This window comes from Lagenorhynchus albirostris, chromosome 7 (genome assembly GCF_949774975.1).
Source record: "Lagenorhynchus albirostris chromosome 7, mLagAlb1.1, whole genome shotgun sequence".
Lineage (NCBI taxonomy): Eukaryota > Metazoa > Chordata > Mammalia > Artiodactyla > Delphinidae > Lagenorhynchus > Lagenorhynchus albirostris.
The window spans coordinates 46,868,997-46,882,646 of record NC_083101.1 but is presented as its reverse complement, the minus strand read 5'-3'; the positions used below and the strand labels follow the sequence as shown (position 1 = coordinate 46,882,646).

The 13,650-nt window shown below is 37.5% G+C and overlaps 1 protein-coding gene across 1 annotated transcript in view; it reads left to right on the top strand.

Moving 5' to 3' along the window:
- TMC1 (transmembrane channel like 1) overlaps nucleotides 1-13,650 on the top strand; it is a 140,486-nt gene that overhangs the window by 46,602 nt on the left and 80,234 nt on the right. The window contains exon 5 of the mRNA XM_060153430.1: nucleotides 1,871-1,999. Coding sequence (XP_060009413.1) covers nucleotides 1,871-1,999 — 129 coding nt within the window. The remainder of the gene's footprint in view (nucleotides 1-1,870; nucleotides 2,000-13,650) is intronic.

The following is a 13,650-nucleotide window of genomic DNA, read 5'->3' as shown; positions in this document are numbered from 1 at the left end:
AAATCCAAACATCAAATAGATCGTTCTTTCATTCTTTGTGAGTATTTTATTATGGTTGTACAGCACCATAGGATTTTATATAATAAATATCAAATAATTAAAATAGAAACAACCTAATGGCAATCAGAGTTGTATCTTAGTGGAGGGTATTTCCATAGTTATCTCGAACCAGGATTACTATTCTAAGCAAAATGTCTGCATCGGTCAAAAAAAAAACAAAGTATCTACGACAAGTGTATTTTAGAGGGTTAATTTAAATTTTTGTTTCAGTAATCATGACCTGATTAAAAACTCTGGATTGGTAGGAAAGAAAGGAGATTGCGAAGTCATTTTATAAGATGGGCTGTAAAATTATGGGTATGTCCTCCTATTATTCAGCTGAAACTTTCCAAAACATCTTTTGCCATAGCCCTACTATGTGTGGTCATGAGTTTAGTGAACAACAAAATATGTTTCTGACTAACACTGAGTCAGATTACATTTTTTTTGTCAGTCAGGGTCTAGTTAGGAGAAAGAAACTCCAACAGTTAATTGAAGAGAGAGTATTTAATAAGAGGACTGTTTAGTAGATATAAATAATTGCTAACTAGGTTACTGGAAAGGTGAAAGAGAACACGAAGTATCGTGGTGACAGCAACTATAGGAAGCAAATAGCATACTAGGGGCTGGAGGAACAACGGAAAGAGGTTGGAATTAAAACTTAAAAGCATAGAGGAGAGACCCACGGAGCTGAAACTATTGCAGAGGGGGGCGATGCTCAAGTGGTGCTGGTGTCTACTGGGAGAATGATGAAGCTGGTTCTGCTAGTGTTGGAAAAGTCGGAAACTAGTTTCACCTGCAGCTATGGGAAGGTCCTGCAGCTCTTGGGGTGAAGAAGCATCACTAAAGAGTAAACATCACCACAGGAAGCAAACAGGAAACCAAAGAAAGGAAAGACCTAGTCCCTTCTTAGTGTCTTCTATGGGCAGCCGAAAAATGAGCCAACTGACAAACCAGAAATGTACCCTACAGAGTCACAGCCACAGCATCACAATATTAAGTATAGAAGGGTAAATTTGAAGTTAAGCAACAACAGCTCATAACTGAAACAATCTATTACCAAAAAAAAAAAAGGATCTCTGCAATAGGCCATTACATTCCTCAATTTAAAAATCACGTTGTTCATGTTTAGATTTTGTTTTCTTTGAGTTTTGGACCCTTTGATATTTTTGCAATACTAGGAACACAGAAAAGAAAAGATACATCTCATTTGCTCAGTAAGAAACTAAATTCCTTTGAAGGCCTCTTCAAAGGATTCACTTCTGTCAAATATACTTCAAGTTGAATTTTATCAATTGAAGTTTTGAGTTTAATTAACAGATTAAAGTTACCTTTGAGGAATAGATTTTTAAATTTTTTCCTATTTCAGTTTTTCTCTTTCTCTCGAGACAGGGCTAACAAATTTTTTAAGGGCACTTCAAAGACATGCTCACCTCTAATTTACTATCCTTGTTGAAAAATAAAGTTTTTAAATGAAATGTAGAATTGGTGGGGGAAGGTGTACAGGGGAACAAAGAAGAGAAGAAAATATATTGATAGATCTGTAACTGTTTCCACACATTTTCTAGTTCTGAGAATTTGAAACTGTGGACATAAAATGGTTTCAGTACTTCAGAATGTAAACACTATTGTTTAAAGTTATATTTCCAGAAATCCTGCATCACTGTTCAGATACAAGCACTAAGGCTTGTGGATCTCAGCACACACCATATATAGTCAAGTTGCTATACATTGATCATCTGAGTATCTCATAGCATTCTTTAAGTTTGGAAGTCAAGCAAAACTTAACTTTACTAAAGGAGGGTTTTTTTTGTTTGTTTTTTGTTTTAAGGGAAGAAGAAGAAGAAATTGATGAAGAGGAATTGGAAAGATTGAAGGCAGAGTTAGATGAGAATAGACAAATGATTGCTACTGTCAAATGCAAGCCTTGGAAAATGGAAAAGAAAATTGAAGTTCTCAAGTATGGTGCCACTTTTCAAAATTAGAAACATTTTCCCTGCTATTGATCTCCCAAATTCTCTGAGTATTACCTATATATTATAGATAATACTATATGTGATACATCATATATATAATACTCATTATATATAATTTTCATGGTCATATATAACATATATGTTACCTATCATATAGTTAACATATATCATATCACTAGAGAGGCTGGGCTAATGATTATAAAAGAAAATCATGATTAAATTCATTATTTGGAGTCTTACAATCTCAGATCACTTTTAATCATTTGTTCCTTGAACTGAGAATTTTCTTAGTTTAATACATACATTACTATCTCTCTGAAGGAGATAATATATTTGAATTTTACAAGTTTGTTGGATTGCACACTCTAGTTTCTCTGCAGGGTTCCAGCCTCAAATGATATATTCATGTGACAGCTTTTATTAAAGCACAGGGAGGATGCTAAGCAAACAGAAGAGTAAACGGGATTCCAGTTAAGGATTACGCTAATAGCTATTCCCTGGTAACATGTAAGCGACCCAGTTTCACTCTTTTGTTGAGTCTTGACACACTCAGAGACACATAGATTTATAAACTCCTGATAAGAAAAGTCAAATGTTTATCCCTTTCCCTTTTGGGATTGGAAGCAGATTCGCCTCTGAGGATCACACTATATTTCTTTGCATGGTGGTTTGGGGAAGTGGGGCATGAATAAAAGGGACCATGTCTGTGATAACAACCATATTTGCATCTCACAGATGTGATACAGATTGCATTTTTTACACAGAACAATTTTTATAAACAGTGATAAATTTCCAAAGCTATCCCTCCACAAGCCTATTTAACTAATAACGTTAAACATTATAGTGTATCTATAATAATGTTAAAGTCTTTTTGTCTCCGGTAATGAAAAAAACTGAAGCAGCTATCAGGATAATCCACTACTAATCCTGGCTCTGCAAGAGCTTGTGTGTTATTTAAGAAATTGGCTTAAACTTCTGGGGCCTCAGTTACCTCATATCCAAAATAAAACAAGATATTCCAGGTTTACCCTATGAGGTGGGAACCTAGGCATCATTTCTAATGTTATTGCTTTGTTTCGTGGAATAAGGTTTCTAAGTTCCAAACAGTGGTCTTCCCAGAAAGCTTTTGGAACACCACACAACTGTAGGCTGGGAACTACTTATGCATGTGCTTGTACCCCAGCCATAAATGAAGGCAAAGACAAGTAGCATTTCTGGTTCCATGAAGCTATTAATGTCTGTGCATATGCACGTGTGTGTGTGTGTGTGTGTCAAAGTAGTTTTCATTTAATGAAGTAATAATGATGCTAAATGATAGGTTTAGGAAATACCCTTACTTGGCAAAATAGAAGTTTGGTAACCTTATATTGTTTCCCAAAATATTGGGTGGGCCAAAAATTGTCCTCGGTATTTTAAGTAAAAATAAAAGACACATTTTTCATTTTCACCAAGAACTTTATTGAACAACGTATTCACCCTTTTGTTCCACTACCTTCTGCCATTTTTCAGACAACTTCATAATTCCATCTTCCCAAAACTTACCTTTTTGAGCAAAGAACTGTTCCAGGTACCTTTTACAGTCTTCCAGGGAACTGAACATTTTTCCATTAAGAGAATTTTGTAAAGACCAAAATAAATGGAAATCCGAAGGTGCAATGTCTGGTGAATGTGGCAGTTGAATCAGAACTTCCCAGCCAAGCTGTAAACGTTTTTGCCTGGTCATCAAAGAAACATGTGGCCTTGCGTTACCCTGATGAAAGATCATGCGTTTTCTGTTGACTAATTCTGGATACTTTTCATGGAGTGCTGCTTTCAGTTGGTCTAATTGGGAGCAGTACTTGTTGGAATTAATTGTTCGGTTTTCCAGAAGGAGCTCATAATAGAGGACTCCCTTCCAATCCCACCATATACACAACATCAGCTTCTTTGGATAAAGACTGGCCTTTGGTGTGGTTGGTCGTGGTTCATTTCGCTTGCCCCACTATCTCTTCCATTCCACATCGTTGTACCTCTTCATCTCCTGTCACAATTTGTTTTAAAAATGGAATGTTTTCATTATGTTTCAGTAGAGAATCGCATGTGGAAATATGGTCAAGAAGGTTTTTTTCGCTTAACTTACTTGGAACCCAAACGTCAAAGCGATTCACATAACCAAGCTGGTGCAAATGACTTTCAGCGCTTGATTTGGATATTTTGAGTATGTCGGCTATCTCCTGCATGGTATAAAGTTGATTGTTCTCAATTATTGTTTCTATTTGATCGCTATCAACTTCAACTGGTTTATCTGACCATGGAGCATTGGCCAGCGAGAAATCTCCAGCACGAAACTTTGCAAACCAGTTTTGACACATTCGATCAGTCACAGCACCTTCTCCATACACAGCACAAATATTTTTGTGTGTTTCGCTTGCATTTTTACCTTTCTTGAAATAATAAAGCCTGATATACTGAAAATGTTGCTTTTTTCTTCCATCTTCAGTATTAAAATGGCTACACAAAAACTCACTAATTTTGATACTTTTTTTAATGCATGCTGATATGACAGCTGTTACATACAATCTAACAAAATTGTTTCAAATGAAGTTAAAGACAACTAAGTGCTGCTAGAGCCATCTTACAGAAAAAACCGAATGAACTTTTTGGCCTACCCAATATGTTTTGAAATATTGCTGACCATGAAATTCCCAAACCTGGGAACCACAGGTAACTGTATATAGAAAGTTGTAAAATTGGAAAGTGATAATATTGTGAACTGTCAAAGTGTGGTGTGAAACTGCATGAAAATGCCAAGCAATATATCCTCCCTTTCCACCTGCGTGGAGGTGTAGAAATACCCCCTCACTCTTCTTTGCCTGCATCTTCCATATAGGGCAGTGAAGAAGGGATGGGTTTCAGTCTTAAGTTTGAATCTCAGATCTTCCATTTAATACCTGTGCGAATTTGAATGAATTGTGTAGCCCTCTGACCTTGGGTTTCTTATGAAATTTTACTAATTTACAGGGCTATTGGAATCATAAAGTGAGTTGTTTCATATGAAACACTTAGCAGGGTGCCAGAACATAGCACAAAGCTGGGAAACACAAGTTGTAATTATTATTTCATCTCAGGACAGACTCAGTGTTGTCTGATTCCCTGCAGTATGACAGGAGAGATGGGAAGGGTACAGGACCTGGCAGGACTAGGTGGGAGCAGACTTAGCCATAGGCAACCCCAGGAGCCTTGGGGGATGGTGGCACATTGGTATAGCAGTCTGGATGGACAACTGATTTTGATGCTCCAACAAAGAAAAGAGGGTATCTTGACAGTTTGGCAGAATCCACGGTCAGCCGCTTTCAGATCTTCCAAAACGTACCCACAGGGTAATCTTGTGGCAGATTCCAGGTCCTGGGGCCTTAGGCTGGAGTCCAGGGATAAAGCCATTTTTAGAGGCGGGGAGAGATAAGGGTTGGGATGGAAGGAAGGGCAATACCATGCCCTATTACCGGGGCAGAGGTTGAAGATGGGGAGTCTGCAGCTGAATCTAGACTATAGGTGGTTTTTATTTGGCCCACATGCTTTTTGTTTCTTTTTCTTTTATTGTTTTTTTAAAAATTGTGATTAAATATACATAACATAAAATTTACCATTTTAATCATCTGGGGGTGTATATTTTTATAAAAATGTTTTTTCTTTGTTGTTAAATTTTAAAAAGTGGGAGATTTCAGATTTTAAAAATCCAGATGTTCAGCTTCTCCTGGATAAGAAGAAAATCTGGTCCCCATTCCTACATGAAAATAATAGCTGGGGCTAAGCAATTGCTGTCCCCTACTAACAGGGCACTCCGTCTTCAGTGTGCACAGCTCCCAAACAAGCCACATCTCTTATTCACGCTCCTTGGCTGGACTTTATAAGCATTCAAGTTTGCTGCCTCTTACCCCTGTAGCTGGGGAGCAAGTTAGGCATGCTATCAAGACAGTGATTCAGAAAGTTGGAGTGAAAGCCAGCTCGCAGAATGGAAGCACAGATTTAGGCCCAGAGAAGAAACAACTATGGCTTCTCACCTGTCAGCAATGCTCACTGTCTTGGGATGATTCTCCACAGCCAGAAATGGCTCCTGCTTTGTGGCTTTGCAGTATTCTGCACAGCTGGTACCATTGGCCATGGTCAACCTGATTCTCTTGGTTTCAGCCTCTGTGATAAAGTCGTTGGTACTACAGTGCCCGACCTGTCTCCCTTCGTAGGTTTCTGAATGCTGTACTGAGCTTCTCCCCCACAGGTTCCTATCACATATTAGATAGTGGTCAGTACTTCTTAGAACATGCAGTAAAGGTTCTCTACCCCAGCGTTACTAAAACATGGGAGTCAGGCAGCTTTCCTCCCACCCTTTTATTCCATTCAGAGACATCAAACTCTGAGAGAGTGTGTCTAAGGATTATATTATTGCCAGAAGTAGCCTCCAATCATCACTTCTGGCTAAGTCTATGGAATCCAAGGCACTAGGCTCAATATAACTGGAGCAGATATTTTCATCACAGGTTTGGATCTGTATCTAGGTGAGGCTTCCCATCTGCCTCTGGACTCTGAAAAACTTGTGAAGCTTCTAAGACAGAATTTACAGAGGGTCAAGGTTTTAAGATATGTTTTAAAGTAAAGCCTCAGGAATGGTAGCTTATGGTTCTGAGGATGCTGTGGGAGACTCAGGGGTAGTTCTCATATTTTGAAAGATTATCTACCACTAGGAACTTGAGCATTCTCACAGCTGAGGGTCAAACATTGGTTAATATAAGCAGTAAATACATAGGCACGAACCTCAAAGAACGGGTTGTAAATCCATATGGACTCTCAAACATGGTTTAGGAACTGGAGCTCAGCATTTTGTTTTGGTTTTTTTTGCGGTACGCGGGCCTCTCACTGTTGTGGCCTCTCCCGTTGCGGAGCACAGGCTCCGGACACACGGCCATGGCTCACGGCCCCAGCCACTCCGCGGCATGTGGGATCTTCCCGGACAGGCACGAACCCGTGTCCCCTGCATCGGCAGGTGGACTCTCAAACACTGCGCCACCAGGGAAGCCCGAGCTCAGTATTTTTGAGGCAGCAGAATTGGCTCCTTAGGGCTGAAGAGAAGCCACCTCCTTTCCACCTTCACTGTGGAATGGTGTTTTTCAATGTATGTTTTCCTGTGTATTGATACAGGTTCAAACATTCATGTATCTTTAAACCTACTGAATAAAAATCTCTGGGTGGAGGGGCAGGGGTGTCTGGCCCAGATCAGGAATGTGTATTTTTAGTTTTACTCTAAAAGTCATTAATGTACGGTCAGGATTGAGAGTCCCTTTCTTCATTTCTGAGAATCAGAAAACTTCATTAAGCAGAACATTCTATTCTGTGGACTGTTTGTTGAATGGGTGAGAATGTGTGGGGGTCAGGGCTAGGAAAAGGGAAAGAGTAGTGGATTTTCCAATTATTTGAAGGTCGTTCCTATTTTTTATTAGTTATCTAACTGAAAAATATCAAACAGCAAGGATTTTTAGCTAAATCTGTGTTTAAGTTTTTAATGGATTTAACTCAGAAGTTGGATGACTAGATCTTTCCTACCTATAAAAGTGGCTGCACTAATGTACCAGCCACCATAGGTGAAATAAAACACCTGGATGGAAAATGACAGATTTACTTATTAGTCATCCTGAAAACTAAAACCTTTGACTATATCAGAACATTCTATGTGGTAGATTAAAAGCCCTCATCACTTAACCTAAATAAACAACCACTTTATTTTGTTATAGTGGAGTAGGTTTTGGATTGAAAATTAAGAGATTGGACTCTGGTCTAAGCTCTAACTTCTAACTTTACCTCTCTGAGCCTCAGTTTATTTATTTATAAATTAAAAGGACTGGATTGTAGGCCCGTAATTTTCAAAGTGCTGTCCTCAGAGTTTAAGTTTGGTGAAATCCCTTTATAAAGGGCAAAGGAGGCAGAGGTCAGAGGGAGGACTGCTTGGCCACATGTCAGCGTCAAGCAGAGGAGACCTGTGGTTTCTCTTTTCTATACAATGTACTTCCATATAAAGCATTCATTTGAAGAAAAAAGTGCTTCTGTGCCTATTAACATAAGAAATAGCTTTAAGAAACCCACTTAATTGGATATTTAAGGAAACTTATTTTAGGGATGGAGCAGTTCTATCATTCCATGAGTTTACAGATTAGGGTGTGGAAGTACATACTCCAATATACTTTTGCATGGAAATGGCTCTTGGGTAGAAGCCATTTTAAAATGATTTATTTTGATGAAGAAGATGTTTATTTAGCTATTATACTGCCTGCTTTAATTTCTGAGCTTTGTAGCACCCTGACCCAAGTTCCCAGGAATTGTCCATTGGCAGACTAGGCCTGGTGATTTATTAATGAAACACCCAGTAAAGCCAAGAAAGTTACTCTTAGAATTTCATTTACTTTTAAACAGGTGCTTGAAAGTGTCACCTAGTCCTTAAGGTAACATCCTTCCTTACTCAAACTTTCTTCGTCCTTCCACACTGCTTTTTGGTTTTCTTTTCTTTTCTTTTTTGGTAGGGGAAACTAGTATAATTCATAGGCAAGAATTGTGATTTCAACTTTAGTTCAAAAAGGCCTTTACTTCATCTGCCACTGTGAAGGAATGAGGGATTCCACACAAGAGGACTTTTAAGCGTGTGTACTCATCCACTAATACACACTTCAATCATTTGAAGTGTGTATTCACCAAAAACTCAACTAAAGCAGAGACCTTTAGTTCTTGTACATTACAGGTATCTTGGGTACATTGATTTTCTCATCCAAAGAATGGAGAGTCTGTAGGCAATTAGTACAGCTGAATTTTGTTGATCAAAATGTAACATTGACATCCAATTTTTCTACTATTTAATAAGAGTCCCCTAGGTATCAAGCATTATGCTGTGACCTTAGACAAGTTTCTTAACCTCTGCATCCTTGAGTTTATCCTCTATAAATGGGGATAAAAGTAGTAGAACTTCATAAAGTTCCTGAGAGGATTAAATCATTTAATAGACCTACAGCACTTAGAATGATGCCTGTCACATAGTAATCATTTTCTACACCTTCTTATATATCATCTTCTTCTTAATTGCATTTCATTATACACTACTTTCTCAAGTATTATCAGTCAATGTATCACATATGGTAAGCCACACTGAATTAATTTCCCCAGCTTGCCAAAGTATCCTAGCCTCCAAAAATTTTTGATAAACAGCAGCTTACCTAACTTGCACTCTTTAGAATTTTAGCTGTCAGTGATAGCTATTTTTCACAACTTGTTATTAGACTATCCATAAATATATGATCTTTGAAAACTGATTAAAAGGAGAAATTCATTAATTATGACTTCAAGTTATTTAGGAATACTTTTAAATATATTTGACATACTACATTAACAGTAAAAAGAAAGCAAATGTGCACATGATAAGCACAAAATAAGCTTAGTTTGAGAAGTTTATCCTTGTTGTTTTGGGAAAGTATCATACAGATCTCAGATAAGGTACTAATTATGAAGATAACCCTTAAATTTATCATGTTTATAATAAGAGAATAAGCAAGGTATTTTTGAAGACGTTTTTATATATATAACCAGGAAATGGCAAGTAGAACAATACTTCGGGGGACTTAAGCTTGTTGCTATAGAATAAAAATGGTTATACCTTATTAAAATGCATATACTGAAAGTAAAGTTTGGAGAACATTATATTAGAATATCATAAAAAATTAGATGAGCTGAAGAAAGGGGAATAGTTTTCCATATTCAATATAATGTGTCTAAGCTTCCCTCTGTCCTGAAAATTAGAAACTTTTAAGTTAAATATAAATCACTTCTTTCAAAGAGTCATATTAATTATGATTTTGTAATATATATACACACATATATATGTATATACTACTATACATATACATACATATTTACCCTCAAATATCTATAAAAGATACGTGATTCTTGGGCTTCCCTGGTGGTGCAGTGGTTGAGAGTCTGCCTGCTGATGCAGGGGACACGGGTTCGTGCCCCGGTCCAGGAGGATCCCACATGCTGTGGAGCGGCTGGGCCCGTGAGCCATGGCCGCTGGGCCTGTGGGTCCGGAGCCTGTGCTCCACAACGGGAAAGGCCACAGCAGTGAGAGGCCCGTCTACCGCCAAAAAAAAACAAAAAACAAAAAAAGATACATGATTCTTTGGCTGAATTAAGTTTTATATTTTATGAACTCACTATTATAGTGTTTCTTGACCAGTGGTTGGTCACAGTGATCGGGAAAGCTTAAAAGAGAGGCTATGGAAGGAAACTGTGAAATAGTAAGACTCCAAGTCTACTCAGCAGAAAGACTAGTTCACATAGGAGTATAATATGCTCTGTGGGTGACCTCACCTAAGTTGTGTTGCCAAATGCTCAGGAGAGACTCCAGATCTAAGTTTATCTTGTGGCAAGAGATTAAATTTACCAGGTAGTCTTGATTATTCGCAGAGCTCACTGAACTGCCATCATTTTAAATTTCTTGCCCACTCTTGGATCAAAAGGCAGAACACACTGTTCTAACAGAAAACTAAGGCTTTCTAGTATTCCTAAATATCACCACACAAAATTTTGAAAAAAAAAATTTCACAATACTTAGAAATGTTGACCAGGGGCTAAATATGAAGACACAGGTGTTGTGCAGAAACATTTTACCAAACCTTTCAAAGCAGAATGGCTCCTCTCACTCTGAGGCAGTGCCCCATGAATCCTTCTGTTTCACAGTATTCAGAATTCATTAAACATGTTTGATTAGAATGCACGTGAACCAAGCAAAATTAGCACAGTATGTCTACCAATCCATGAATGTTAGTATATCTAAGAATATGAGATTGTACTTGAGGTTCATGGTGGAAATATCTCCTTTCTTAAGGAAATTTCTGCAAACCGATGCCTGGAATGCCTTTCTCTGCCTACTGAATTTTATCAGCCTTTTAATGTCCAGTTTAATTCTTATCTCGTCTACAATGTCTTCAACAAGCTCTCAAGCCTCCAGGGCCCTCTCCCTTTTTACTTCAAGGCTGCCTAGCACTGTTGCGTAACAATTTTATGGGCCTATATCTCTTTTTTCTTAATGGAGTTTAAGCTTCAGAAAGGAATCTACATGTTTCTTTTAGTTTTTTCAAAACACTTAACTCACTGCTAAAAACATAAAACACACTCAATAAACACTTAGAAAAAATGGCTAAGTAAAAAGGAGAATGAAAAGATTATAGAAATAAAATTAATTTACTTGTTGATCAGAATTTGCTAGGTCCTTCTTACATCTATGTATAGCAATCTGTATTTTCAGTGCTATTTCCACCTTCTTCTGAGTATAATTTTCCCACAGTGAAGGAGGGAGAGGATACATTGACGTTTTGCAAATTTTTGGTGTTGAGAATAGTTGAGGTAAGATTTTAGATTTACCTTTTCTTGTTACTCTTCAGCTCTTGATCTTACGATTCATTTGTGGCTTTAAGGACACATTCTCCCTAAATCTCATTTCTGCTCAAAACAAAGCAATAACAATAGACTGGGATATACCTCGATGTCTTAGGGATATGGCCTAGAACTCTGCAGCCCACGTAATGCCACCCCTACTTTCAGGGGTATTGTTTTAGGTATTAGTGTTGTTAATTGCATGCTCATTGATTCATTAAAACAAAAGACAAAAATCAAAATAAAATAAAAAATCCTTGATACAGAGCTTAATAAGATCTGGAGAGATATTAATGAAGTTACTATTACAGATTGTTTTAGATGGAGAAAGAATTCTTTATAGCAACTTAATTGCACATTGTCTCTGCTGACAACATTACAAATCTTAGAATTTTTTGGTGTCCTTGTATGGCAGAAAACCAGTTTATGCTGTGACCAATATCTAAAACTCAGCAGAAACTTTTAGCTCCTGGGGAAATCTATATGGTCTTCTTTCCCCTCTCCCTGCTATTATAATACAAAGGAAAATTATTAACCATAAATTGATTTTTAAATTAACCAGGTAGAGCAGAATTCGGAAAAGATTTAATAAGCAAGTAGAAAGAGTATCTAGTGTGCTTTCTTTCTTTATTAAACTACTAAAGCCCAGCTATGTTGTTTCTCCCTTGATTCATCTAAAATTACTCTGAGATGCTTGACTGACCTCTAGGGTACAACTAAAATATGTTTGAGTTTTTATTTGACATTTAAGCCAGCCATGAAAATTAGCATTGTTTCATAGTCCAGGGAACAAAGAAGTTATCCTAGGTCTGGAGAATTTCTATGGGTAGTAACTTTGAACTTAATACAGATTTGACCTACCCAAGCTTTGCTTTGGTTATTTACCAACACCAGCAGCTGGCTTTGACACATCTCCATGAATATCATCAGAGCTGATGAAAAAATTGTCTTAAGAACTCTTCGTGCACAGATAGATCATTGTTATGTTTATTGCTGATGAAATGTTTAGAAGTCTTGGTGCTCTCTCTCTGTCTCTCTCTCCATATATATATATTTTAAACTGTGAAATCTATGAAGTGGTGCTATTAAAAGGAAGCACACCAAAATAAGCCACATATATAGGGTAAGAGGTTATGTGAATATACAGACAACATTTTTGCTTGTTCTTTGTTCCTTGTTTTCAGATTGTTTCAGACGTTTTCAGTCAGTTACTCTTTAGGGATATAAGATAAAGAGTGAGCTAGGGACTTGAAAAATAAAGTTATTCACCAAAATAAATTTATCAAGCTTCAAAATATGTAGAGTATTACCAATGCAGGGGGACACCAAAATAATCATATTTAATCATATTTGATATAGTAGCTTTTTAGCCCAAACCTCCAACAACTTGCTTGGCCACGTAAAAATCTCTTAAATTTACTACTCTCAACAAATAATATTTGGTTTAGTTCCAAATTTGGTCCTCAGCTAGTTGCACGTTGGAACCATTTAGGGATGTTAAAAAGTACTGATGCCTATGTCCCACCCCTAGAGATTGTGACTTAAGTGGTCTGGGAATGGGGACACCTGGCCTTTGAAATTTTTAAAAGATCCCACATGTGATTCTGTTAAAATATCCCACAGGTGATTCTGAGGTGTAGGTAGTTTAGGAACCACAGCCAGATTATCATCTAGTCTTCTTTTAGGTGTTCATTCATTGCAATAGCATTTGTTGAAACTCACTTCTGTGCCAGGTGCTATATTAAATATTGGGAAATTACAACAAAAGACATGGACCTTGCTTTCAGGAAATCCCAGTGCAGTGGTGGAAATGGACCATGAGTTAACTACAATACATGAGGTAATTACTACATGAAGGTCAGAGGTTAAATCACCCTGACCTGGGGCTGGAGGCGAGTGTTAGAAAGGAAAATCAGGAAAGACCTTATGGAGGAGCTGTAGTGTTGGCCTGGCTGTTGAACTGAAAATGGAAAGGAAGAGAACAGGTGGAGAAGACGGGAAGGGCATTCCAGAAAGAGGAAACAGCTTGTATAAAGGCATTAGAAATCAAGTTACATCCAGCCTCTCATTTTGTTTTCCTCTAATTCATCTTGCACATCATTGTTGCAACAGTTTTCATATAGTACACTGTACTGCACTTATCAGTTTCCTGCTAACAAAATGCTCATGGATCCTTATAGAGATCAGAGTG